Consider the following 23667-nt stretch of genomic DNA (forward strand, 5'->3'; position numbering starts at 1 on the left):
GGAGTCATAACCCAGGAATCCAGCTCTTATCTGGTTGTGGCAGGGGTGCCTTCTGCAGCCTTCTGCTCTGTGGCCAGCTACGCTCTATGGGGCAGGCCTTCTCTTGGAATAGGGACGCGCACCTTCCCTAGGCATCTCTTTCTGCTGCAGGGCTGCTGTAGCAATTCAGAGACAACCATCAGCTCCAAGAGTAGGGACTAGTCCCCCTCTCTGGCTGAACAACTCAAGCTTCTCCCTCCTGTCCAGGATGAGGCTTGAAGGCTTTTCCCCAGAGTTTGTGTTGTGGGTACTCAGGAGGAATTCTGAGTGTCTTGGTGAGGTGCAGGCCCAGGGCTGTACAGGGTACTCCACTATTGATGGGGTTCTTCATGTGGACATTGTGAGGCAATGGCTCAAGAGCCCAGGTCTGTTCTTGAAGGTGGCCACAATCCAGAGGTCACTCATCTTGAACTTCTAGTACAGAGGCCTTAGGGACTCTCTTCCCACCCTTCAGACTGGATTTGTGCCTCAGAACTTAGGTGTAGCCATTGAGGTGCCATTGTCTTGTCACAGATCTGCTCCATCAGCTGGCCATCTGCCACATACTTTGTTGTCTTTCCTGGACCAGTCAGTCCAGAGACTTGAGAAGGCAAGAAATGAATTCTTCCTGGTATGCACCCATCTCTCTCTCTTTTGGCTTCTCCAAAGAAAGGGCCAACTCTTCTCTCCAGCCACAACCTGCTGAGGCAGCAGCAGCCCCAGGCTGAAAGTTAGCTTTGCCCTCACCCACAAACTGGGTTGTTGTCTCTTTAACTTAATCCTCTGGTGCCCTTTCTTAGGCTAGGGTCAGTCCCTAACTGAAAGCAGGCTCACTAGGTGACAAGACAGAAAGGGATGGCAGGGGGCAGTGGCTCTTGGGTTCTCCTAGGGAGGTAGCAAGAACTGCTAGGTGGGCTGATGCCAAGCGTCTTTAAACTTGGGATCAGACTGGAGGAGCCGGAAGTTAGGGTATCAACTATAGGAAAGATCTCCAACAGTCTCATCACTCCCTGTTGGCAGGCTGAGTGAGGCAGCTTCTAGGAATCTTCCTCTCCTCTTACAGCCTACTTCCTACAACGCTGGGCTTAAAATATTTTAGATCCACTCCCAGGAAAAGAAGATTCTTCAGACAAATGGCAAAGTCTTGGTTAGGAAGAAGGTGGTAGCAGAGAGCTGGGGTAGTGAGAACACATCAACGTGGGGATAAGTTGGAAGACTAGGCCAAGACTATTTAGTTCCCGCCGTGTGTGTGTGTGTGGGGGGGTCACTATACTAATAGGATGCCTGACACTGACGAGGGATCCTTGGGAATAACGGGGGCCTTTACATGGAAGGGCACCCTATGGTGGGGGGTTGCGGGGAGGCCCTGTCATTAAGGAAACTGGTCAGCCTGGAGAGGGGCTCCCAGCCCGAACGGCGGCGGCGGCGTAAGAGTCAGGAGGGCAGCACGGCGGACTTCGGTTTAAATCTTTAATGCACCGGCGGGCTGGGCAGTGGCGGCGGGCGTGCGGCGGGGGAGGCCGCGACCGGAGCGCTGGGGAGCAGGGCCCAGCCCGTTTGACAGACAGCTCATCAGGCCCCGCAGAGGCTCCAGTTTCTGCTCCCGGGGGTGCGCCGAGCTGTAGGGCGACCCGACATAGCATGAGGAGGGGCGGGGACGCCCAGATCGCCCCTCCGAGACCGAGCCGCGTCCACGCACCGGGCGGATCCGCGGTATCGCAGCCCCTCACCTCCGCTCCCTCCGCCACATGCGCAGCCAGGGGAAGAAGTAGAAGCAGCCCCAGTAGATCCTGCGGAGAGAGGGCAGAGGCGGGCCGGGCGGGGCAGGCTGACCCCGCAGGCCCCGCCCCCCGGTTCCCCTCGCGGCCCCGCCCCCAGGAGGCCCCGCCCCCCGCTCCTCCCGCTCGCGGGGAACTCGCGCCCTCCCCCCCCCGGAGCGGCTGGGTTCCTCCTCCGCGGAACCGCCTCCACTCACTCCTCCTCCGCCTCCAGCGCCACCTCGTATCTCCTCAATCCCGACATGTCCCGGGCTCCGAACGTCTCCTGGGAAGCGGCACGATGGATCAAGGCCTCCCCAGCCCCGGGCCCCCTTCTCGGCCATTCCCGGGACCGGTCTGACTTGTTCCCAGGTAATCTGAGGTAGGTGCCCCCGGGAAGCCGCAGTTGCCACATCGGGACAGGGTGGGATTGGAGGTTTGGGAGGCACTGGACCTTAAGGGATGAGGAGGTCGGTCACCTCGGGGGCGAGGGGCACTCAGGGCGGAAGGCTGGGCGGTCATGGGGCTGGGATATTCGGGGCCCCGGGTGAAGAATTTCGGGGGCTGAGGTCACCTGGAGGGGGGCTGAGGGTCGGCGCAGCCTAAACTCCCGCCCTCCCTGGCTCCACCCCGGAAACTGCCGTTACGGTTACGTCACAGGGACTCCGCGCGCGGCGGGTGGGGCTTGCCTGTCACCCGGAAGGGGCGGGGCCAGCCTTTCTTCATAGGTGGCGGAGAGGGAACGTCACGCCAGGAGGTGGGGCCAGGCCTGTCACTGAAGGGGTGGAGTCGGGATTTCTTAATCAGATACGGGGCACAGGACCCGCTTTATAAGGATGGCGTCAGAGTTTGGCGCCCCACCCTGGGAGACGCCAGAAAAGGGCTTTGGGACGCGTCCAAAGTTGTTTCCCCAATCCCCGCCCGCCGCCTTTGGCTTCTGCCCTGCGGATGGACTTTCTTGTCTGCCCCATTGCACTTGTCTGACCCTGGGCTGAGGAGGAATTGGTCTCCAGGGACGGCCCGGTCTAGAAGGGCCAGGCCCCAGAATACTTGTCGGCTGAGTGGCCTGGGCCAGGTCCCTTAATGGCCAGAGGGTCGCAACCTTTCCTCTCTGAGCTGAGAGCTACTTCCCGTGACTTTTGTTCCTCCAGTCATTCAATCAACAAATCTTTATTGAGCGTCTGCTATGTGCCAGGCACTGTGCTGGGCCTGGGCTTACATCAGTAGAGAAGACAAGCGGAGGGAGTCTCTGCCCTCAGAGCGCTGCCATCTGGCTTGGAGATGGGGGATCGAAAAGGACCATCAGATCATTACAATAAACACGGCAGACTGGCTGGGGGAAGGAGATGGTGCTTCGGCAAAGCCCAGAAAGAGGAATTACCCCAGTGTGGGAGGTTGGAAATAGCTGCCCCGGCTAGTGGAGGGAGCCTTGTGGCTGGACGGTAGGGGACAGAGTGACCAGAAATAAGGGAAGCGGAAGTTCCCTCAGGCTGAAGTGTGGAGAATGGATACACCTACTCCCTCCCCTCATCCCACCCTCTTTCTCCATCTCAGACCTGTCTTCCCCTGCCTGGGCTACAGACAGACAAGTGACACGCAGATCCATGGGTGCCAGTGGCCTTTGTTGGAAGCATTGCAGTCTGGGCGAGGAGGAGCTGTGCTCCTGCCCCCTCACCTCCTCACTCTCACTCGCACTCACACTGACACTCCGGGCCCCACCCCGGCTGGGTCACGTCTGGTGCAGGGGAGCTGAAGGCCTGATAGCTCCTTCTGGTCCTGGGTTCCCCGGGGCCACAGTGATTCACATCCCTTCACTCAGACACAGGGCCTCCTCCGGGACTGTCATGGGCTAACTGCTGTGGCGCTTGCTCTGGAGGAGGAAGGAGAGGCAAGGTCATGGGCTGGGGTCTTGGGCAGGGGCTCAAGGGAGGAGGCAGGACTGGGGAGGGTCAGGCTTGCCTTTACAGAGTTCTTCTGCAGTCTCCGGATGATGCGCTCCACCCAGGGCTGGTCTAGGGGGGCACAGAGCTGGCGACCTCTCACTGTGGTGAACCTGGAGTCAGGTCAGAGAGAATGGAGCTGTGGAACCCAGCTTCCTGGCAGGCTGTCGTGTGATGGGCAAGAGCCGAGGACCACATCTGGGAACCTGTTTCAGGGGTTTTCTTGTGACGGGGGACTCGGCAGGGAGCAGGGAAGTAAGATGGTGAATGGAGGTGGAGGTGATGGAGGAGGTGAATGGGAGGGAGGTCCGTTACTCTCCACGTCCCACCCACAAGAAAACAGTATCCTGTAGTCATCCTTGAGGAGAAGATAGGAACAAAAAGGCACCAAAAATGTTCCCAAGAAGTGAGTGTTGGTTCACCAAGAAATAGAGTTGGCATCACTCAGAGCCCGGGGCTGGTGTTAGCCTTAGGGCTTGAGGTGGGAAGGCCACAGCCCTGACTGGAATTCAGGACACTTGTGTCCAGTGCCATAGCTTTAGTGTTCCTCTTTCCCCCACCTGTGTGCACTGTCCTCTTCCTCTGGAAACCCTGGCTAGAGGAGACAGAGCCTCCAGAGGGAAGGACAGCCAGGGCCCAGGATCCATCCAGGCACTGATACGTGGAGGAACACCTGGGACACAGGTGCATCTGCATCACCTAGGAGCACACACAGGACACAGGCACACCCACACCACACAAGCCCATGTGTAGTCTGCATAGGAACACACACAATGCACAGATATACCCACAGTGCACAGGGACACACGGTCACGAGGGCATACCCATTTGGTGGTACATGTACACTCTCAGGATCACAGACACTGTCAGACCTGAGTGTTGACCTGAACTCACAGTCTCCTTCACAGACTCCCTGAGACCTGTGTGCTGGTCCTGGCTATACCCCTCACCTTACCATTTTACCCCCTCCCCTTTCCAGGGGAAACCGAGAAATCAGCACGCTGAGAAGAGGAGCAGTGCTACGCAAGAGGCCATGGAGGATGGATAGAGACGGACAGATGGGTAGAACCTCTGGAAGCAGCATGTGTGTGGGTTGTGGGAGTCCTGCTTATGTGGAGCCTGTGTAGACTGTGTGAGGCTGGTTGGGGGAGAGTGAGCAGAAGTGTGATGGCGAGGGTCATGTGAGTGTACATGTGTGAGCCTGTGTGAAGCTGTGGCTGTCTCCTATTTATGGCTGCCTGAAGCTTTTATTTTCTGTGCCTAGAAATTTCTTCCCTCTGTTGTATAATAAAGAATTTGTCTGGCCTTTGTCCCTGGTTCCTGAGAGGGAGACTCTGAATCTTTAGAATTTCCCAAGTAATCGGAGTATCTTTGTTATTTATGAGCCCCTTGGATCACACCTGAATTTATGCTAAGGGATGAGATGATTTAGGATGGAGGCTGGTCACCAGAAACACCAACCATGTTATTGCAGAGATGGGGCTTTGAGCCAGCCTGACCGGGGAGGGGAGGAGGGCTGGAGATTGTTTAGTCATGTGGCCAACAATTCATTCATGTCTGTGTGATGAAATCTCAATGAAAACCAAAGCTCATGGATCTTCCTGGTTGGTGAACATACTGACTGACGTGCTGGGAGGGTGATGTGCTCTGTGTGTCTCTGTGGGGAGAGTGTGCAAACTCTGCATTTGAGACCCTCCCAGACTTTGCCCTGTGTATCTCTTCATTTGGCTGTTCCTGGTTTATATCTTTTGTAAAAAACTAATTGTAAATGTAGCACTCCTGAGTTCTGTGAGCCACTCCAGTGAATTATTGAACCTGAGGAGCATTGTGAGAACATCCAGGACTTGTAGCTGGTTGGTCAGAGATGCAGGTGGCCTGGGGACCCCACTTGTAGCTGGCAGCTCAAGTGGGGGCAGGTTTTTTGGGACTGTGCCCTTAAACCTGTGGAGTCTAACGCTAACTCTGGGTAGTTAGTGTCCGAATTGAATTGCAGTACATGAGTTGGTCGCAGGATACCTCTCCACTGGATATGCTCCCCACTGTCTCCTTCTCTCTGGAAGAACCTTTTTTCCCTTTCATAACTCTTCAGTAGCCTCCCTGTCCCCATTCCCCCATTTCTCACTCCTTGTCTTTAGCTCTGAGAATCTCAGCAATCAGCAGTTTGGAAGAAGGAAGGAGGGTTTGTACTGTTGCCCTTAGGGAAGGTTTGCAGTGTTATCTCCTCCGAGGTATTTGAACTCTCAGACTTCAGGCTAGGGGTCAGGGCTTGGTTCAGGATTAGAGGTTCAGTAAAGAGTGCCTCCCTCTTTCCCAGGTTTCTCCTCACCTCCACCTCTTCTCGGTGGTCCTAAGACACCTGGAGTGGGAAGGATGGGACCTAGCTGGTCCCGTAGATTCCCTGAGGACAATCACAAGAAGCGGGATAAGGCTGGAGAAGGTCCCCTCCCAGGTTCCCCAGGTCTCCGTAGGCCTATCTCAGTGCTTCCACATCCATCATCTGAGACTCACTCATCCCTTGGACAAGCAGAGGTAAAGGGAAAGTTCTTTGGGAGCAGGTCCAGCTCCCCTACCTCACATCCTGGGACTCTAGGGCTTCACCCTCCTGGCCCACCCAGTACTGCCCCTCTCCCCATTGACACATTTTCCTGTGTTCCAAGCTGAATTGGAGGAATAGATTGAGATAAGCCTGGCCTAGAACACTCCCTTCTTCTAACCATGCCTTACCTATCCTGAGAATTACAAGGGGATTTCTGAGGAAAAAGAGGCTGGTCAGTTCACAGACCAGGAATCTAGAGATGAGAGAGGGAAGCAAATACTTTTCCCAACTGATGAGAGAGATCCAAGAGACAGAGACCAGAGGAGGAGACCTCTCAGGAAAGACTAATTGTGGAGTGCTATTCTGTTTCCCATTCCCAGCCCTAGAGCATATGATGTGACACACTTAACTGTGGGCCCATTTTTTTCTGGCTTATCTATCCATCATTCATCCATCCATCCATCCTTCCATCCATCCATCCATCCATCCATCCATCTATCTATCCATCCATCATGTGTCCGTATGTCCACCCATCTTTGTCTCTTCATTGGTCCATTTTTCCTTCTTCCATATTTCCTTTCATCTGTCTTTTCATATCTTCATCTGCACTTATTCATCTGTATGTTCAACCATTATGCATCTAGTAAGGCGTCCATTTATCTATCTATCATTTATGGTAATAGTTAACATTTGTTGATCCTTATGTGCCAGGTTCCCTGCTAAATACTTTAAATTTGTTGTTGCATGACGAAGCTGTGAAGTAGAGTGCCATAAGCTATGTTTTTGTTCATGCAGACACTGTTCTATACTCCTTTTTAAGGTTCCTTTCGGGAGCTCCTCTCCCGCTTCATATAGTCTTGGTGGGTCTGTCAACCACAGTGCCCTGATCAGAGCACCCCATTCCCCATCACTGTAATATACTGAAGAACTGAGTATGTGTCACAAGCTCCTTAATCAGAGCTTTTCATGGAGTTTGATGTTAGGAGAAAGAGGGTCTCTATTTTAGATCATTCACTATAAAAATCTAGACTTGAGGCTTCCAGTGGCCATATTTGCTGCTGCTAGAAGAGCACCTGTCTATAACAGGAATGAGGCCCCCACACAAAGAATTAGAAATAAAGTTAAGAGATGGTGATAACATCTTTTGAACCCCTGGATCAAGTAGGGCTGAAGTAGACTAAATCATCTTAATGGATCTAGTTATGTGATATGACAAATATAACTTTTTGCTTAAGCTACTTTAAGTTGGGTTTTTGTCTTTTGCAGGAGAAAGAGCTCTGAATAATGATTACTGTATTATTATCCCCATTTATAGATGAGAAACCTAAAACTCAGAAAGATTAGTTTACCCAATGTTTCCCAGCTTATAAATGGCAGAACATTGGCATTTGGAGCAAAACTCTGGTATACTACCTATGTATGTCTGTCTGTCCATCTCTCCATCCAGCCATCCATCAATCCATCCATCCCATTCATTTATTTATCTGACCATCCTTCAATGCTAAGATACCAAAGGCAGTAAGCCTTGTCCCAGTTGCCAACTCCAATTCTAAGGCTGGGTTTGGGTGAGATTAGCAAACTTTTTCTGTAAAAGTAAAAAGATAGTAAATATTTAAAGTTTTGCTGGCCTCTGTAGTGACTAATCAGTTTGCTGTTGTAGCCAAAAAGCAGCCATAGACAATCTGTAAATGAAGAGGGATGGCTGTATTCCAATAAAACTTTATTTACAAAAACAGGTGGCAGGCTGAATTTGGCCCAGGGGCCATAATTTGCTGAGCCTTGGTATAGATCTGTGGGGAAGATGCATACGTCCTGTCATTGTTGAGAACATGAGTTGGGAGTGGGAACATGTATGCCTTGCATTTGCCATTACTAATGTAGTGGAAACAATGGGTTTTCATCCTCAGACTCTTGTGTTAGAATCTGGCTTTATGACCTTGGACATAAACAGGGAACAGGTGACAGTTTCCTCATCTGTAAAATGGGAATAATATATATCTAGTGAGGTAGGACATGTGCCTGACTCACAGTGGGCAGTCGGTGAAAGTTCGGTCCGTCCCCCTTTCTCATTCATCACCTACCATGTATCACCAGTATCCGAAGGCCTCTCTCTCTTTAGGGCATCTCGGGATGTGGTGAGGACAGCTCAGTCTGGCTTGCTGAGTTCAGGAGCCCAGCTTCTAAGAATGAGCTTGCGTACAAGTTACATAGATTAAGCTCTTGCCAACTCCACATTTCTCTTTCTAGAAGCTCTACCCTAACTCTTATCTGCCCTGTTCCAAACCTAAAGTCACTCTAGTTCCCAGCAAAACAAACGGCTCCCCAGTCAACTGGCCCTATGAGACCTGGAAGCTGGACCCTCTTATGAAGTCCACCACTCAGGATATCACCCGTTCCCCAGGGGGCTTTTCAGCCTATTTCTTCTAAAGAAACACTCCTCTCCAGGAGGAAAGATTGTGCCCATGTGTGTTTGTGTGTCTGTGGCCATGACTGTGTGTATGTGTAATCATGTATGTGCTTTTGTGTCTATATTGTGATTATATGCTTAAATGTCCGTGGTGTGTCCCTGATGTAGGTGAGTGATTGACTGTATGCCTGTGTGTGGGGTGGGTATGGACATATGTGGGTGATGAGGGTGTCAGCACTTGTGTGTTTGTGTGAGCATGTGTTCTGACTGCTTGTCAATCCATCCCTTCGTGGCTCTCAGCCTCCAAGGGCCTGCAGGGGGCATCCATTGCACAGGGAAAATGGGATATGGGGCTCCTGGCCTGGGCTCAGCCTCCTGGGGCCTGCAGAGGGCGTCTAGCATATAGGAGAAAGGGGATATGGGACTCATGGCCTGTGGAAGGGGAGCTCTGGCCTGAGGAGGCTGGGCTGTCTTGTTCCAGAAAGGAGCTGGAAATGAGCAAGAAACCAGATGACTCAGCTCCTGAAAGTCCCTGATCCTGGGAAGGGGTCTGCTTCACACCTCCTTCTCCAAAGCCTCTGTCCATATCCAGAGGGTCCCTGCCCAGCCAGAGGGAAGGCTTGGCCCTGCAGGCTCAGAGTGTGGGTGGCACATTGCATAGGACTTCCGGAGGTGATGGGACACCAGGATGGGGGAAGTCTTGAGCAATAGCACACCCCCCTTCCCTGCCTCTTGCCCTCTGGAGTTTGAAGTAACACCACTGTCAGGATTTCCCACACACCCCCTCTCCTTCGTTTCCTGCAATTTGGGCCACTCTGAGCCCCAGGGTTCCTGAGCCTGGGCTAAGCTTGCTTGGGAGATGCTCAGGAAACAAGGGCCCCTGAACACAAAGCAGAAGGTGACCTATGTGGCTGGAGATGGTGTGCCCTGGGGGATCAGAGGGGAGGCTGCAGGGTGGAAGGAGCTCTGTAGAGCCATGAGGATGGGTGAGGCAGGAGGGAGGACATTCCAGGGAGAATGAAAAGCAAGCACAAGGCTCAGAGGAGGGATCGGGTTTGTGATTAATCCCACTGTGGGTGAGGTGGGGGAAGGGCAAGTGGGGAGAGAAGCTATGTGTGCGGGGAAGGTGGACTGGGGAAGTTATTTCTGGTCAGATCTATCTTTGGAAAGATTCCGGAGGATGGAACCGTGGGGATGACCAGCCCAGGTACTGCTCCTGCCCGGAGGAGGGAGGCTGAAGCCAGGGCTGGCCGTAGCTGTGGGGCTGGGGAGACACAGACACCACAGACATAAAGAGGCACAAAGCTCATGACTTGGTGGCCAACCAGAGTGAAGGAAAGAAGAGGTAGAAGGACTGGAAGTGACGTACAGATTTTCTTCCGGGTTCCAGGCTGTAGAACCAACTGCCTGTTTGGGATTTTCTCTTGGCTTTCTCAAAGACACCTTATTTCAAACCAAACTCTCGATTCCCAGTACCTCCCTCCCAGCTGGTCTCCTTTTCCAGTCATCCACTGCAGAGGATGTCACCACCATCCCTCTAGCTGCTTGGGCCTGCAGACTGGTGTCATCCTGGTTTTCCCCTTTCCCTCAGGCCTCAAATATAAGCTATCAGCTCAGCCTGCTGTTCAGTTTCACAAGTATGTCGAGAACCCTCCTCTGTTCCAGCTGCCACCAGCTGGCTCAGGTCAGCATCGTTTCTTTCCTGGACTACTGGAAGAGCCCTCTGACCTTCCCACTGCCCTATAGAACTCATTTTCAAAACTTCCAGGAGGATCTTCTTAAACTGTTAATGAGGTCATGTTACTCATCTGCTTACGTCTTTCATAGCCTTAACAAAATTGGCACTCTTTCCTGTGTCCTGTAAAGACTCGGATCATGCAACCCCGGCCTCCCTGGCTTACCTCACCTTGTACCCTCTCCTCCTTGCCCACTATACTCCAGCCACACTGGTCTTTTCTCCTCGAGGGGCTGACTTCTCTTTTAGGTGTTAGCTTAACTATTGTCTCCTCAAAGAGGCCTTCCCTAACCACCCTATTTAAATGTAAAACATGTCGTTGCCATCTCTTCCCATTTTTATCATTCTTAGCCTTTTTTGTTGTGTCTTTCATACATATATCCAATTTGAAGTTCTTTTATTTATATGTTGTAGCAGACCTTTGTGTTGTTTTTGACTGACCACGTTTGAACCTCTTTCCCACATAAAAGCCTGATAGGCTGGATACTCACTTTCTCACTCCCCCTGCATTTAGGGAGTGGTCCCATGGCCTGGTTCAGCCAATCAGGTGCACCCTTCAGGACTGTAAATTGGAGCTAGTGATGAAAAGGAGAAGAGACCATAGGGATCCATTTTGGTAGTGGTGATGGTAAAGGTGGTAGCAGTGCCAGCCTCTGCTGCTCAGCCTTTTAGCTCAGCAGATCCAGTGGTGATAGCCATGCTGTACAAGGTCAGTGAGGGTGCTTACACTCCCAGCATGCCCATTCCTGGGTTATCGCCACCCTTGCATCAGTCCACACCTATAGCCCATGGAAACTTCCCTATGGCCATTGACCCACAAAGCCATTTTTGAGCCAGGCTTGTATGGTTCTGCACAGTTTGCTTGGACTAGCTTGTGGTGGACCACTATACATGTTAAAGCTCCATTCAGGGTGATCCTGAAGGACAGTGGAGAAGAATGTTTTTCTAGTGTGCAGAACATCTCATTCGTTTTTTCTGGAAGGGGAGTGGTTTTCTTAGATTGGAAGCTAAGGCTATCATCTGGCTTGGGCTTCTCATGCCACGGGGTGAATGTGGAGTTATCACACTGGCCTGGGAGGTCAATCCTGACTATTGAGGGGAAATAAGGCTGCTGCTACAAGATGGGGTTGTGGAGGAGTGTAAAGGCATCCAGGTGATCCTGGGGGTACCTGGGGTACCTCATAGTGACGTCATGCCCAGTGGTCAAAGTTAATGGAGAACCCCTGTAACCTTCATCAAGCTGGACCACCAGGGGCTGGTATCCCTTGGGTGTGAAAGTTTGGGTCCCTTAACAATCATAGAATATCAACTGGCTGAAGTGCCAGTTGGAGGTAAAAGGAATAAGTCATAGAGGAAGGGTGGTAAAGAGAATTCTAGATTCCTGTCCCCTGGTTTGTGTATCCTGTATAATCCTTCTTTGAGGGGTTCCCCTTGACCTCTTTACCTGTAAATATGATAGGATATCACACATGTGATTAAGCTATTGCCATATGGCAAAAATGAAGGGATTTTGCAGATGTAATTAAGGTCCCTAATCAATTGACTTTGAGTTAGTCAAAAGGGAGATTATCCTGGGTGGGCCTGACCTAATCAGATAGGTCCTTTAAAAAAGTGTCTGGAGATAAGAGGCAGCAGCAGATGCTCTCATGTTGGCCTTGAAGAAGCAAACTGTCCTGTTGTGGAGAGGGCCATGCAGCAGGGAGTTGCAGGCAGCTCTAGGAACTGAGGACCTCAGTCCTACAACCCCAACTGCCAACACCTAGAGGCTGTAGAAGAGGAGTCTGAGCCTGAGATGAGGTTGCATCCCCAAGTTCAGCCTGGGGAGACCCCGAGCAGAGGACCCAGCCAATCTGTACCTGGACTGCTGACCCACAGCAACTGAGGTAATAAATTTGGATTTTTTGAAGCCGCTAAATTTGTGGTGAGTTGATACACAGCGATAGATAACTAATACAGGAAGGAAGTAGTAAATGCCAGCTCAGCCCCAGGACCAGTTTCAGACTGTGGGTTTTATGCAGATTTCCTGCCTGGTTGTGAAATATCTCTCTTTCTTCCACTGACTGCCCTTTCCTTTCATCTTCCTTTGTTCCGTTCTTGAATAGAGGTTCTTGTGGTGATGTTGCTCGTACTCATGAAGACTCTGGTTTACTTCTGGCAGTTGCCCTGTTGATGTTGGGCATGGCTCTGTGACCGACTTCAGCCAATGAAATGTGTGCAGAAGTGGCATGTGTCATCTGTGGACAGAAGCATTTAAGCAAGGATTCCCCTTGCTGTCTTCCGTGGCTGGAATGATCATGGAACATGTGTTGAGATGAAGGAGCATGCCCAAAGATCAAGGCAGCCGGAAATGTTGAGCCACCGTAAGGAGCACAGCTGTGCTAGAGACTCGCCTGGACCCACAGCAGGCTTGGTGTGCATGGGGAATAGAATTTTGTTGCCTTAAGCCACTCAGATTTGGGTGGCATTTGTTGTTGCAGCGTAACCCAGCCTATCCTAACCAATCAGGTGTCTTGGTGGTGGTTCTCAGGTGGTAGAATAGGGAGATGAGATTACAGCAAAACTAGGGGAGGAATGGATGTCACTTCCAGATCTTGGATTTAGAATTGGATTTTGTTGGGGGTGGGGGTGGGGTGGCACTGTGGCTGAGTGGTTAAAATTCCACATGCTCTGCTTCAGTGGCCCAGGTTTGAGGGTTCGGATCCTGGGTGCAGACTACTCTACTCATCAGCCACGCTGTGGAGGCATCCCACGTATAAAGTGGATGAAGACTGGCATGGCTGTTAGCTCAGGGCAAATCTTCCTCTCACACACACACACACACACACACACACACACACACACACGGTAGAACTGGGTTTTGCTGTGGATTGAATTGTGTCCCCCAGAATTCGTACATTGAAGCCCTACTCCCAACATGACTGTATCTGGGATAGGGTCTTTAGGAAGTACTTAAGGTGAAATGAGGTCATCAGGGTGGGGCCCTAATCAGACAGGACTGGCCTCTAAGAAGAGGAAGAGGGAGAGATCTCTCTGCCGTGTGAGGACACAGTGAGAAGGTGACCCTCTGCAGGCCAGGAAGAGAGCTCTCACCAGAACCTGACCATGCTGGCCCCTTGAACTTGAACTTCTAACTTCCAGAACTGTGCGAAAATAAAGTTCTGTTGTTTCGGCCACCCAGTCTGTGGTATTTTATTATGGCAGCCCAAGTGACAAAGACAGGTGTGGTAATTGCCAAGGCCCTGAGTAGTCTCTCTTTGGGGAGAGGTGAATTGTTTTGGTTGTATAAGCAAAAGTAATATTATGTTAGGTAACACTCTTAGATTTTTAAGAAGTTTAGGGTTGGGAAGAAGAATGAATGTTGATGTTGGATAGCCATAGGGTGGACTATAGAGGTAGTTATCATGTTTTCACTGCCCACAACCTTAACCCCTTTCTATGTTTGAGGAATTTCCTGCTTTATTAGTCTTGGTCACTGGAAGAGCTTGCCTTCCATCACAGAATCCCCAGAGGTCACATCCTAATTTTCCCAGCCCGCTTTGCAGCTAGGACTTGGGGATATGACCTTGGCTTAGCCAATCAGAAGCACCTTCCAAGGACTGTGACAGGAAGCTGGTAGTGATGCCAAGGAGCAGGGTTAGTGGAGCATCCGTTTTGGCGGTGGTAGGAATGGTGGCGGAAGTGATGTCTGTTTTCTAGGGGCAGCTGTGGCCGTGATACCAGAGGTGGAATCTGGCAGGCTGACCACCTAAACTTTGTGGCAACAGTACAAGTGGAGGCCCACTTACCATGTGTCTAAACATTGAAAAGTTATAAATCAAGCTAACAAATAGTCAAATAAACATGTATCTATCTAACTACCTTGAAAAATCTAATTTCAAAACAATTTGAAAGCCAGGTTCAGATTCAGAATTCTTGGACTCCTTGGAGTTCCATGATGCAATGAGGTGGTAAGGGGACAGCCAAGGTCCAGTACCCTACTTGTCCCCTTCCCCTTCCTGCCCTACCTTCCTTCCATCTTGTGCCAGGATTGGCCTCATGTCCTGCGGGTGGACACTGCCGCCCCATAGATACAAGCTCCTTCCACGTTTCCTGCAAATAGCTACCTCTTGGCCACCCTCTCCACCTAGTAGTGTGCACATCAGTGACATAGTCCATCCCAGGAAGGACAGACCTGAGCAAGAGGCCTGCATGGACTCTGGAAGCTGCGTGGGGCCCCTGGGGCAGGGCATTCTCTGGCTTTCAGTTCCTGAAATGTGGTCAAGAAGGAGAAGCATGGGCCCCCAGTGGGTATGTCCTCTCAGCCCCGTGTCCTCTTGCCCTGTGTCTGGAGCTGTGACTGGAGGAGGGCTGGAGGAGGGCCGTCTAAAACATGGAGTGCTGGGCAGGGGCCCCAGGCATCTGGTCGTCGGGGTGGCACTGGCATTTGGTATCACCTTTCAGTGGTGCCGCCGGGCTGTCCTGGAGGGCTGTCTGCATGGTCCTGGCTCTACTACATGTCTTGAGGTGGCTGTCCACTTATCCGGGTAGGGCAGTGTGGAAACTGCTGGAATTAGAGCCACCCACTTGGGCAGGTTGGGGCGCAGGGCAGCTCACATCTTCTGCCTCCCCATGGGAGCACAGGGGAGACTCTAAGGTTCTAAGAACAGAAGCGGCTGAGGGGTCTGACTCTCCCAGCTGCTTGGATCCTTAGAGGCTCTGTGTTTGCCCTTGCCCTTGGCCCCAGTCCTGCCTGTCTCTGGCCCCTCAAGAGATTGAAGTGGCCCCTAGAAGTGAGTCCTTCAGGAGTCTGATCCCACCCCATCCGTCCTGAGATGCTCTCCCCTGCAGACGTGGCAGCCAGGCTGGCTCAGAGGCCACCAGAGAGGCCCTAGCTCAGAAGCCTGCCCCCTCCCCCAGAAGCCCCGCCCACAGGACCCCTAGTCCTGCCCCTGCCCTCAGATTCCAGCCCTGTCCCTCCATTCCTCCTTTCCTTTCTATGTCACCAGGTCCTGGCCTCTGATACTCCCCTGGGAATGGAAGTGAGGACGTGGGCGTAGCTGTAGCTTGATCCCCTTCTCCACTGCCCACTCTTGCGAAAAGTGAGGCCTGAGCAGACCTCCAGAACCCATGCCCACTTCCTCCGGGAGGCTCAAGCCATGGGGTCCTACCTGAGGCCTCCAGCTTCTCTCTTTTTTTCCCGGCCCTTCCTAGCGAGCCAAGCCTTTCCAACCCAAGTGGACATCCCAGCCCCCAGCCCTCAGCCCTCAACCCTCAACCCAAGTGCTACTGGTCAGGCAGACTTGGGCTGCGACCTCAGCCTTGCCACTCACTAGCTGAGTGACCTTGGGAGGTCAGTCTACCTCTGTGTGCCTCAGTTTCCTCATACATAGAATGAGACTAGTAATCCAGTGCTCCTAGGGTTGTCTGAGGATGCAGTGATGTAATGCACACAACGGGCTCAGCTTGGAGCCTGGCACCTGGCCAGCGGCCCAAAGTAACAGCTTTCCCTATTCCCTGAGGGCCACTTCCTCGGACCTGGCCCTGCCCTTTGGTTCCCCATTTTTACTTAGGAGATGGGTCCACTGAGAGAGGTGTATGCATAGTGGCTAAGACTTCAGATTCTGGAGCCAAACTGCCCAGCTGGGACCCCCGGCTCTGCCACTTTGCCAGCTTGCAGCCCGGCACGTTACTTCACCTCCACACCTCAGTTTCCTCAGCTGTAACCGAAGCATGATGACGGCATGAAAGCCGCGCCCGGCCCCTAGGAGGCGCTGGTGGAGAGTTCGCTAGAACCGCAGAGCCATGTCCGTCCACGTGGACAAAGTCCCAGGGCCATCGAGGAAGTTCTCTGAGCAGAGAGGGGCCTGCGTCTTCCTGCAGAGGGGCTCGAGGGACACTCCCCACTTGGGAGCCCTGCTCCTTTGTGAGACTGTTATTTCCAAGGGTTTCTGGCTGTTTCTGATTTTCCCGGAGACCAGAGAAGGGGGGCCAGGGGTAGGGGTTTACCGAGAAATCGAACTTGAGATGGTAAAAATATGATCGAAACCGTCTGGGGCTGGCTCTGACCAAACCCTTACCCACGCCACAGCAGCAGCCCCACTGTCTTGAGAACTGGATGTGCTCCAGGTGTGAGCGGTGGGGGCGCATCGTGGGAACGGGCGTGCTCCGTTCCATTTGTTGTTAATCAAATGTGTACTGGGCTTGTTCTGTGCCAGCCCCACAGGCATGTTGGCAGTGGAGATGGACAGGCCCAATCCCTTTCCCTGGGAACTCTGTCGATAGACAGGACAGGGAGTTTTTGTTCACTACGTAGCGGGACATAAGACTGGGAGCTCCCTGAGCAGGGGTATCAGGTCCCTTTAGGCAGTTGTTGGCTGCTGGGACCACAGGCCTTCAGGGGAGGGAGGTATCACACAGCTGCTGGCCTTAAACCCTGTAGCAAGTGCCATGTGCCCTAGAGAGGAAAGTGTCTACAAAGAAGCAGGCAGGCAGCAAGGTCCCCGTATTGTGGTCGGGGAGCTAGGAGTCCACACCACCCTCAGAGAGCCGGCAGCTTCGTTGTTGTCAGGTCAGCAGGTAGGCTGCTGGCCCACCAGAACTCGGGGTCAAACAAGATCCAACACTTGTCAGGGCATCAGAGTGAAACAGGGAGCAGGTGTTGATGAGATGAAGTCAGAGTGCTGAGAATGTTTGAGTGGGGTGGGACAAGTCACAGGTTGCTGGGCTAAGTGGATGCATCTGGCAGGGAGATAAGGGGGTATGATGCAGTGCCCAGGAGGGTTGGTGACTGGGGGTGGGCAAAAAAGGGAGGGAGAGGTTTTCAAGTTGGCTGTCTGAAACTCATGATGCATTTTGTTAGAAATGGGGGTGAGGCCCTCAGTAGAGTTTTCAAAGATTTCTTTATCCCAAGCAGTAGATAACCAGAATATTGATAGAAAAAACCTAAGCTGTGGGTCCTGAGAGGGTCTTTCCAGAGAGAAGGAAGTGGGGGAGGAGGTTATAGCATGCCCTCCTTCTTAGTATGGAACTAACTGGAAAAAATGGGGGAAATGCAGCTATATGGTGCATCAAAGACTGATCTAAGATAGGTGTTCAATACTTGGTAGTGGTGGTGTTTGTTTTCTTTTTATTGCAGTAACATTGGTTTATAACTTTATATAAATTTTGGGTGTACATTGTTATGTTTCAACTTCTGTGTAGACTCCATCGTGTTCACCACCAAAAGCCTAGTTTCCATCCAGCAGCGTACACATGTCCCCCTTTCTCCTTTCCTCCCTCCCCCACCCCCTTTCCCCTCTGGTAACCACCAATCTGTCCTCTGTATCTATGTGTTTGTTTATCATTGTTGTTTTGTCTTCCACATATGAGTGAAATCATACAGTATTTGGCTTTCCCCATCTGACTTATTTCACAGTGTCAGACAGCCAACTGAAAACTTTTCCAGCCAACCCTATTGTAAATTGGGGATAATCCCTATGAGCTTATATCCAAGATTGTCAGAAAGTGGGAGGAAAGAACCGGGAAACAAATAGACTATTCTCATTTGTACAATTAATAAAAGTAATGTTTGAATTTTTGACTTACGTGCCCAGAATTGAATTTTTTGTCAATGACTAAGAAGGCTGGCATCACATTGAATGGAAGAGTCCCGTAATTAAAAATATTTTGATATATATGTTAAAAAAAAAGAGGGAGGGAGGAAGGCAGGAGGGAAGGCACTGGCTGGAGAAGGGGTGGCGAGGGCTGCATGCCTGCTCCCCATGGGGCTCTGGGGTTCACCCCTCAGGCTTTATCCAAATTCTTCCTTCTCCAGGCCTCCAGGGTCCAGCACAGGGCTGTTCTAGCTGCTTCACTAGCTCCTGGATTATTTTCTCTCTTTAGGAACCTCAGCTTCCCTTTATTCCTAGAGGGTGGTCCCTGGGGCCCCAGGAAGTAGGGACATTTCTGATGTGCACGACTTTGGGGGGGCCTGTGTGAATGCTGGGGGTTTGCCTGAGACCCAAATATTTAGGAGTGAAGTCTTTGTTTGGAGAGACTCTTAAAAATTAAGCCCCTGCCCCTGCCTGACAGATGGGCAACAAAGGCGTTGGTGGGGAATGAGGAGAGGACTTGCCCAGAGTTGCACAGTGAGGAGCAGAAACAGGATTGTGGGGTTGGGGGCTGGGCATTGAGCTCCTGACTGTTCCTGGACCCCTCTGTGGCAGTGTCAGGGAGGTAGTGTCTGGGGGTCTCTGTCCTGGCAGCCCCTCCCTGCGGGGTCCCACCCTCGCCTCCCCTGCTCCATCTGTGTGTTCCCCAAAGGGCCAGAGGGAGGGGTGGTGACTGCCTCTGTGGCGGGCTGACCTCCACTTGGCTTCACTGGGAACTGAGAAGAATTTGAAGCAATGTGTCCCCCTGACACCTGTGTTTGTCCTCTGCCTGCTGGTGAGCAGGGCACAGGGTCCAAATGGTGTCCACAGCTGGGACCTGTGAACTCCATGGTCGGCTGACTTAATGGATGGATTAATGGATGGATGGGTAGGTGGAGGGGTGGGTGGATGGGTGGGTGGAGGTCTAATGGAGGCAGAGACAGCTGGATGGGTGGATGTGTGGATGCGTGAATGGATAAGTAATTTCCCCCAGGCAGCAAGGCCAAACTTCCCAGCCATAGCAGTTGTTCCTGCAAACTATCCCCATCCCACCCACTCGTTGTGACTCCAGGACCTGCAGTATGCGAGGTTTTGAACAGCTATTCTGTGAGCAGAGGGGAGGAAGAAGCTGCCATGCTCTCAGCTCAGTGAGGAGGGGCTGGCACAGCCTCTCCCTACTACTCCCTTCCCAGGCTGTCCAGGCCAGCTCAGGCCTGCATTTGTTACCAGATGAGGAATATCTGGTCTAATGATGGCCCCTCTTCCCAGGCAAGGATGCTCAGTCTGGCGTCCTGGCTGCCATTCCAACCCCAGTGGCACAGACTTGCTGTTCCTAGCTGGACAGGCCCTTAGGGGCCATAGCCAGGAGATCAGCCAGCTTCCCCAGGGAACTTCCCAAGCATGAGGAGCCCACTCCTCCTGGAGCAGCCCTGTGGGATGCTCCCAGAGTCACAGGGCTTTCATTTCCCACAGCTGAGACTCCTTCCCTGTGACTCCCCTGGCCTGTGTTGCCTTGGCCCTGGGGCCCAGGTGGACTGTGGGCTGGGCTGGGGGGTTCCTGCAAGTCGAATCTCCCTGGCTCTCTGGCTGCTCCTTCTTCCACACTCTCAAACCTCTCCCACCCTGACCTCTGACTCTCAGGTCTGTCTATCAGTGTCCCTGAGAAGCATGGCCCCAGAATTGCCCGGATGGGGCTGCTCCTGGTCCAGACTGACTGTACCAGAAAGGAGGGCTGGCCTGGAGTTCCGATTCTGCAGGGACCGATGGGCCCTCCCTGCTGGCTGTGGCACCTTTCCTCACGTATTTATTCATTCTCAAGACAAATATTTATTGAGTGGCTCCCTTTTACCAGGGCGACAGTGGAATCGGAAATAGACATGATCCTTGTCCAGGAACGTCAACAAGCTAGTTTTTGTAACTCAGCGCGATGAGTGCTCCAGAAGAGGGGGCAGCAGGCCTTGGGAGCTTGGGAGGGAAGGATGCTACCTAACCCAGCCTGCATCAGGGAAGACTTCCTGGAGGAAGAGTCATCTAGACACTGATGGGAAGAGTGTTCCAGACAGAGGGAATGGCAAGGGTGGATGGGTCCTTTCCCCCAAGGCAGTAGAGTTGGGCCTCCTGTCCCTCCCCCAACCCTGAGAGCTGGGTTGGGTCATGAAATTCCCCCTGTGACATGGGATCCCTGAGACACCTGGATGCTTGAATACCTGTCTTGGAGAGCAAAGACTGGGAGGCATGAGAGAGTTTGGCTCGTTCAGGGAACTGACACAGTTCGCTGAACCATGTTGTGTGAGAGGGCTGTGAGGAGACATGAGGTGGGGCCCTGACCGTGGGGGCCGATCCTGAGAACGCAGGGTGTTGGGTGGGTGGAGGGCAATGAAGAGGTTGCTCAGTCTGCAGGGTGGAAAACAGATCCTGCCATTCCATCTCCCGCTTCCTATCTTGGTCCTCCTGGACAGACGGCAAACAGACAGCAGACAGACCGACCCGTGGGTGCCAGTGGCCTTTATTGGAAGCATTGCAGTCTGGGCGAGGAGGAGCTGTGCTCCTGCCCCTCACCTCCTCACTCTCACTCGCACTCACACTGACAACCCAGCTGGGTCAGGTCTGGTGCAGGGGAGCTGGAGGCCTGATAGCTCCTTCTGGTCCTGGCTTCCCCGGGGTCACAGTGATTCACATCCCTTCACTCAGACACAGGGCCTCCTCCGGGACTGTCATGGGCTAACTGCTGTGGCGCTTGCTCTGGAGGAGGAAGGAGAGACAAGGTCATGGGCTGGGGTCTTGGGCAGGGGCTCAAGGGAGGAGGCAGGACTGGGGAGGGTCAGGCTTGCCTTTACAGAGTTCTTCTGCAGTCTCCGGATGATGCGCTCCACCCAGGGCTGGTCTAGGGGGGCACAGAGCTGGCGACCTCTCACTGTGGTGAACCTGGAGTCAGGTCAGAGAGAATGGAGCTGTGGAACCCAGCTTCCTGGCAGGCCCTGGAGTGAGGGGCAAGGCTGGGGACCACATCTGGCAACCTGTTTCAGGGTCTTCATTAGAGGGATTGGGTTGGCAAGGAGAAGAGAGAGAAGATGTGGGTGGGTATCACCAGGGGCTGATGGGGGAGATGAGGTTAGACACAGTCCTCTCCACAACTCACACAATGGCAGGCACTCTGCAGCCATCCTTGAGGAGGAGGTAGCGAAAGGCTCGCACGATGTTCCCAGGGATGGGGCGCTGGTTCACAGTCAGGCAGCAGTCTTCAGCATCGTTGGCACCACCCAGAGCTGGGAAAGAAAGTAGTGTCAGGGCACGGGGACCCTGAGGAGGGGAAGCCAGGCCCCTAGCTGGGATTAAGGACGCCTGTGTGTGTGTGGAGGCAGCTAGATGATATTCAGCCAGCATGCACCTCTAGGGCCCTATTTGTTTCTAAACATATTGAGGTACTTCTAAGCTGTTGGGTAAACAACCTCTTCCCTGAGCCCCACGATGCCTTCCTGCTGCCCTGATCACCCCAACTTCTCTCCCAGGACCTCTCAACTTCTCCACAAAGGAAGAGTTAAGAGTTAATGTTCCCGTTGTTGGTGGGGGGCTGGTGGCGGTGGGGGTGGGGAATGGGGTGGAGGTGGAGTTGCCGGAGGCTGGTGTTAGAGGACTCATGAATTGCTAGATCCCTTGACTATTAGCCCTGCCTCAGTGTCTCCCATTCTCCCCACCTCAAGCAAATATATACTGTTCTCTCCTTCTGCCCGGAAAACTGAGGTAGCAGGAAGTAGAGTCTGCAGAGAGAGGGGCAGCCATACGCCCTGGGATACACCAAGAGACAGACGCACATTGGAATTGAGGGGCCCGGATACACCCACACTCACAGGCACACATACAAGGCACAGGGCACCCCTGGGTTCACTGAAACATGCAGCCCGAACTCACAGTGTCCATAATGTTCAGCACCAAGCCATCTGAGATCCAGACATCCCCCCAGGCCCCTACCCTAAGCCCCACTCAGCCTTACCAGGGGAGGTCCAGAGAGTCAGCAGGCTGAGGCCCAGTAGCACAGCTGCGTGGGGTGCCATGGAGGCTGCACAGAGGCGGACGGACAGCGAGTGTGTGAGTGTGAGCAAATCTCTGGGCTTGTGCAGGAGTGTGTGCGAGGCTGAGACTTGGCTGGGAGCGGGAGGGAGCAACGGGAAGCACACAGGCGTCCTTTGAGGGGATGAGGGTGTCTGGGAATGTGCGAGTCAGACCCTGTGTGAGGCTGCAACTGCCTCCTATTTATGGCCCAGAACTTTCACTTTCTCTGCTCAGAAATCCCCCTGTGTGTCCATTCCCCTTTGGATTCCCCTTTGGCCGCCTCTTTCTGAGGGAACCTGACACTGCTCTCCCTCTTCCCCCCTCAGCAGCTCCCCCCTCTTCTGCTTTCCTTGGCTTCAGCTCTGAGAACCTAAGCAGACTGCATCTGGCCAAGAGAAGGGGACCTTGTGCTGTCGGTTCCAGAGAGAGGGTCTGCACTGTCACCTCATTGGTGGCATTTGCATCATCAACCACAGAGCTGCCCTTCAGAAATGGTGGTCAGGACTGGGGGGCCAGAGTGAGGAGTTGTGCCACTTTCCCTAGGTTTATCCTTCCTTCGTACTCTCTTCTCTGTGGTTCTCTTCTCTCCAGTGTGGGTGGTGGTGAAGAAGGCTCCCTGGTGCCCTCGGAACAACCATGGAGCCTGGGGTAGCCTCCCCAGATCATTACAGTGCCTGCCCATCCATCATCTGGGAACCAGGGACAAGCTTGGCTGAAAGAGGTTACTTGGAAGTAAGCTCAGCATCTCATCCCACATCTCAGGCCTCTGGGATTCAACCTTCTGGCCCAGCAAGAACTGCCCCTTTCTCTATTTGCCATTTTCGTATGTCCAGCACCTGGGTCAACAGAACAGCTGGAGGGAGCCTGGCCTAGAATAGCCCCCTTCATCTTTCTCTTCCTGTGGATCCTGGGAACCAAGAGGGGATTTCTAAGGAGAGGGGCTGGCCTGCTCTTATTCAGACAAATCCCCAAATTTCAAGGAATCGACAGATGGGGGAGGGTGATTTCCCATCCTTATGGGAAAGACCAGAGATAGACCCGAAGAGAAGGCCTCAGAAGAGAAGTTAATATGTGGGACACCCACTCAACAATCCCCACACAAGCTCTGGACCCTCTTCTGGATGGGGGATGTTTCCTTTATAAGTTTGCTGACTTTTTTCTTTCCGTCCATTCATAATAATAGTCGTAATGGTATTTCTGATTATTTACTATGTGCTGGACTCTGGTCAAGGACTTTACCACCATTACCTTGCTTAACTTTCCCAACCAAACTAGGAAGTCATTTTTACTATTATCATATTATTCTCTGTTCACCCGTAAGGAATGAGGCTCAGAGCACAAGGTCCCCCTGCAAGTGTCTTGAACTCAGGTGTCTTTGCTCTCAAGTTTATACACTTGACTACTGTCCCCACTGCCTGTCTGCCAACTGTGCGTTGACATAGACAGTACGGAGGAGTGGGACTCTACAGACGGCATGCCCAGGTTGGGATTCAGATTCCGCCACTCGCTAGCTGTGTGGCCATGTGTCAGTTATCCAGTTTCCCTGTCTTAGTGTCCGTATCTGTAACATATGAATGGTAATAGAGGTACTTCTTAGGAGTAAATGAGGTAATCTAA

At 52.6% G+C, this 23667-nt stretch overlaps 2 protein-coding genes and 2 long non-coding RNA genes across 7 annotated transcripts; 2 read left to right on the plus strand and 2 right to left on the minus strand.

The window, feature by feature from the left end:
* Nucleotides 1-1474: 1474 nt before the first annotated feature.
* Nucleotides 1475-2479, minus strand: LOC139078652 (uncharacterized). 4 transcript variants are annotated; one of them, XM_070590348.1, is made up of 4 exons: nucleotides 2350-2479; nucleotides 1994-2061; nucleotides 1749-1808; nucleotides 1475-1637 (listed from the first exon to the last, which is right to left on the minus strand). In XM_070590348.1, exons 2-4 carry the CDS (start codon nucleotides 2038-2040, stop codon nucleotides 1481-1483), a joined length of 264 nt encoding a protein of 87 aa, XP_070446449.1. In that variant the 5' UTR covers nucleotides 2041-2061; nucleotides 2350-2479; the 3' UTR covers nucleotides 1475-1480. The 4 variants fall into 4 exon arrangements, with proteins under 4 accessions (XP_070446449.1, XP_070446451.1, XP_070446450.1 ...); XM_070590350.1 differs by having other exon boundaries at nucleotides 2230-2407; XM_070590349.1 differs by having other exon boundaries at nucleotides 2255-2396.
* On the plus strand, nucleotides 2017-5020 carry LOC139078654 (uncharacterized). Its single transcript, XR_011531681.1, has 2 exons — nucleotides 2017-2157; nucleotides 4695-5020. It is a non-coding gene; the product is annotated as an uncharacterized lncRNA (long non-coding RNA).
* A 4050-nt stretch (nucleotides 5021-9070) lies between these two features.
* Nucleotides 9071-13566, plus strand: LOC139078655 (uncharacterized). The gene is made up of 2 exons (XR_011531682.1): nucleotides 9071-12276; nucleotides 12496-13566. It is a non-coding gene; the product is annotated as an uncharacterized lncRNA (long non-coding RNA).
* A 6924-nt stretch (nucleotides 13567-20490) lies between these two features.
* Nucleotides 20491-22338, minus strand: CCL19 (C-C motif chemokine ligand 19). Its single transcript, XM_070590085.1, has 4 exons — nucleotides 21992-22338; nucleotides 21140-21266; nucleotides 20832-20925; nucleotides 20491-20742 (listed from the first exon to the last, which is right to left on the minus strand). The coding sequence occupies exons 1-4, from the start codon at nucleotides 22050-22052 to the stop codon at nucleotides 20722-20724; spliced, it is 303 nt and encodes a 100-aa protein (XP_070446186.1). The 5' UTR covers nucleotides 22053-22338; the 3' UTR covers nucleotides 20491-20721.
* Between the last annotated feature and the right edge of the window lie 1329 nt (nucleotides 22339-23667).

This window comes from Equus przewalskii, chromosome 22 (genome assembly GCF_037783145.1).
Source record: "Equus przewalskii isolate Varuska chromosome 22, EquPr2, whole genome shotgun sequence".
NCBI lineage: Eukaryota > Metazoa > Chordata > Mammalia > Perissodactyla > Equidae > Equus > Equus przewalskii.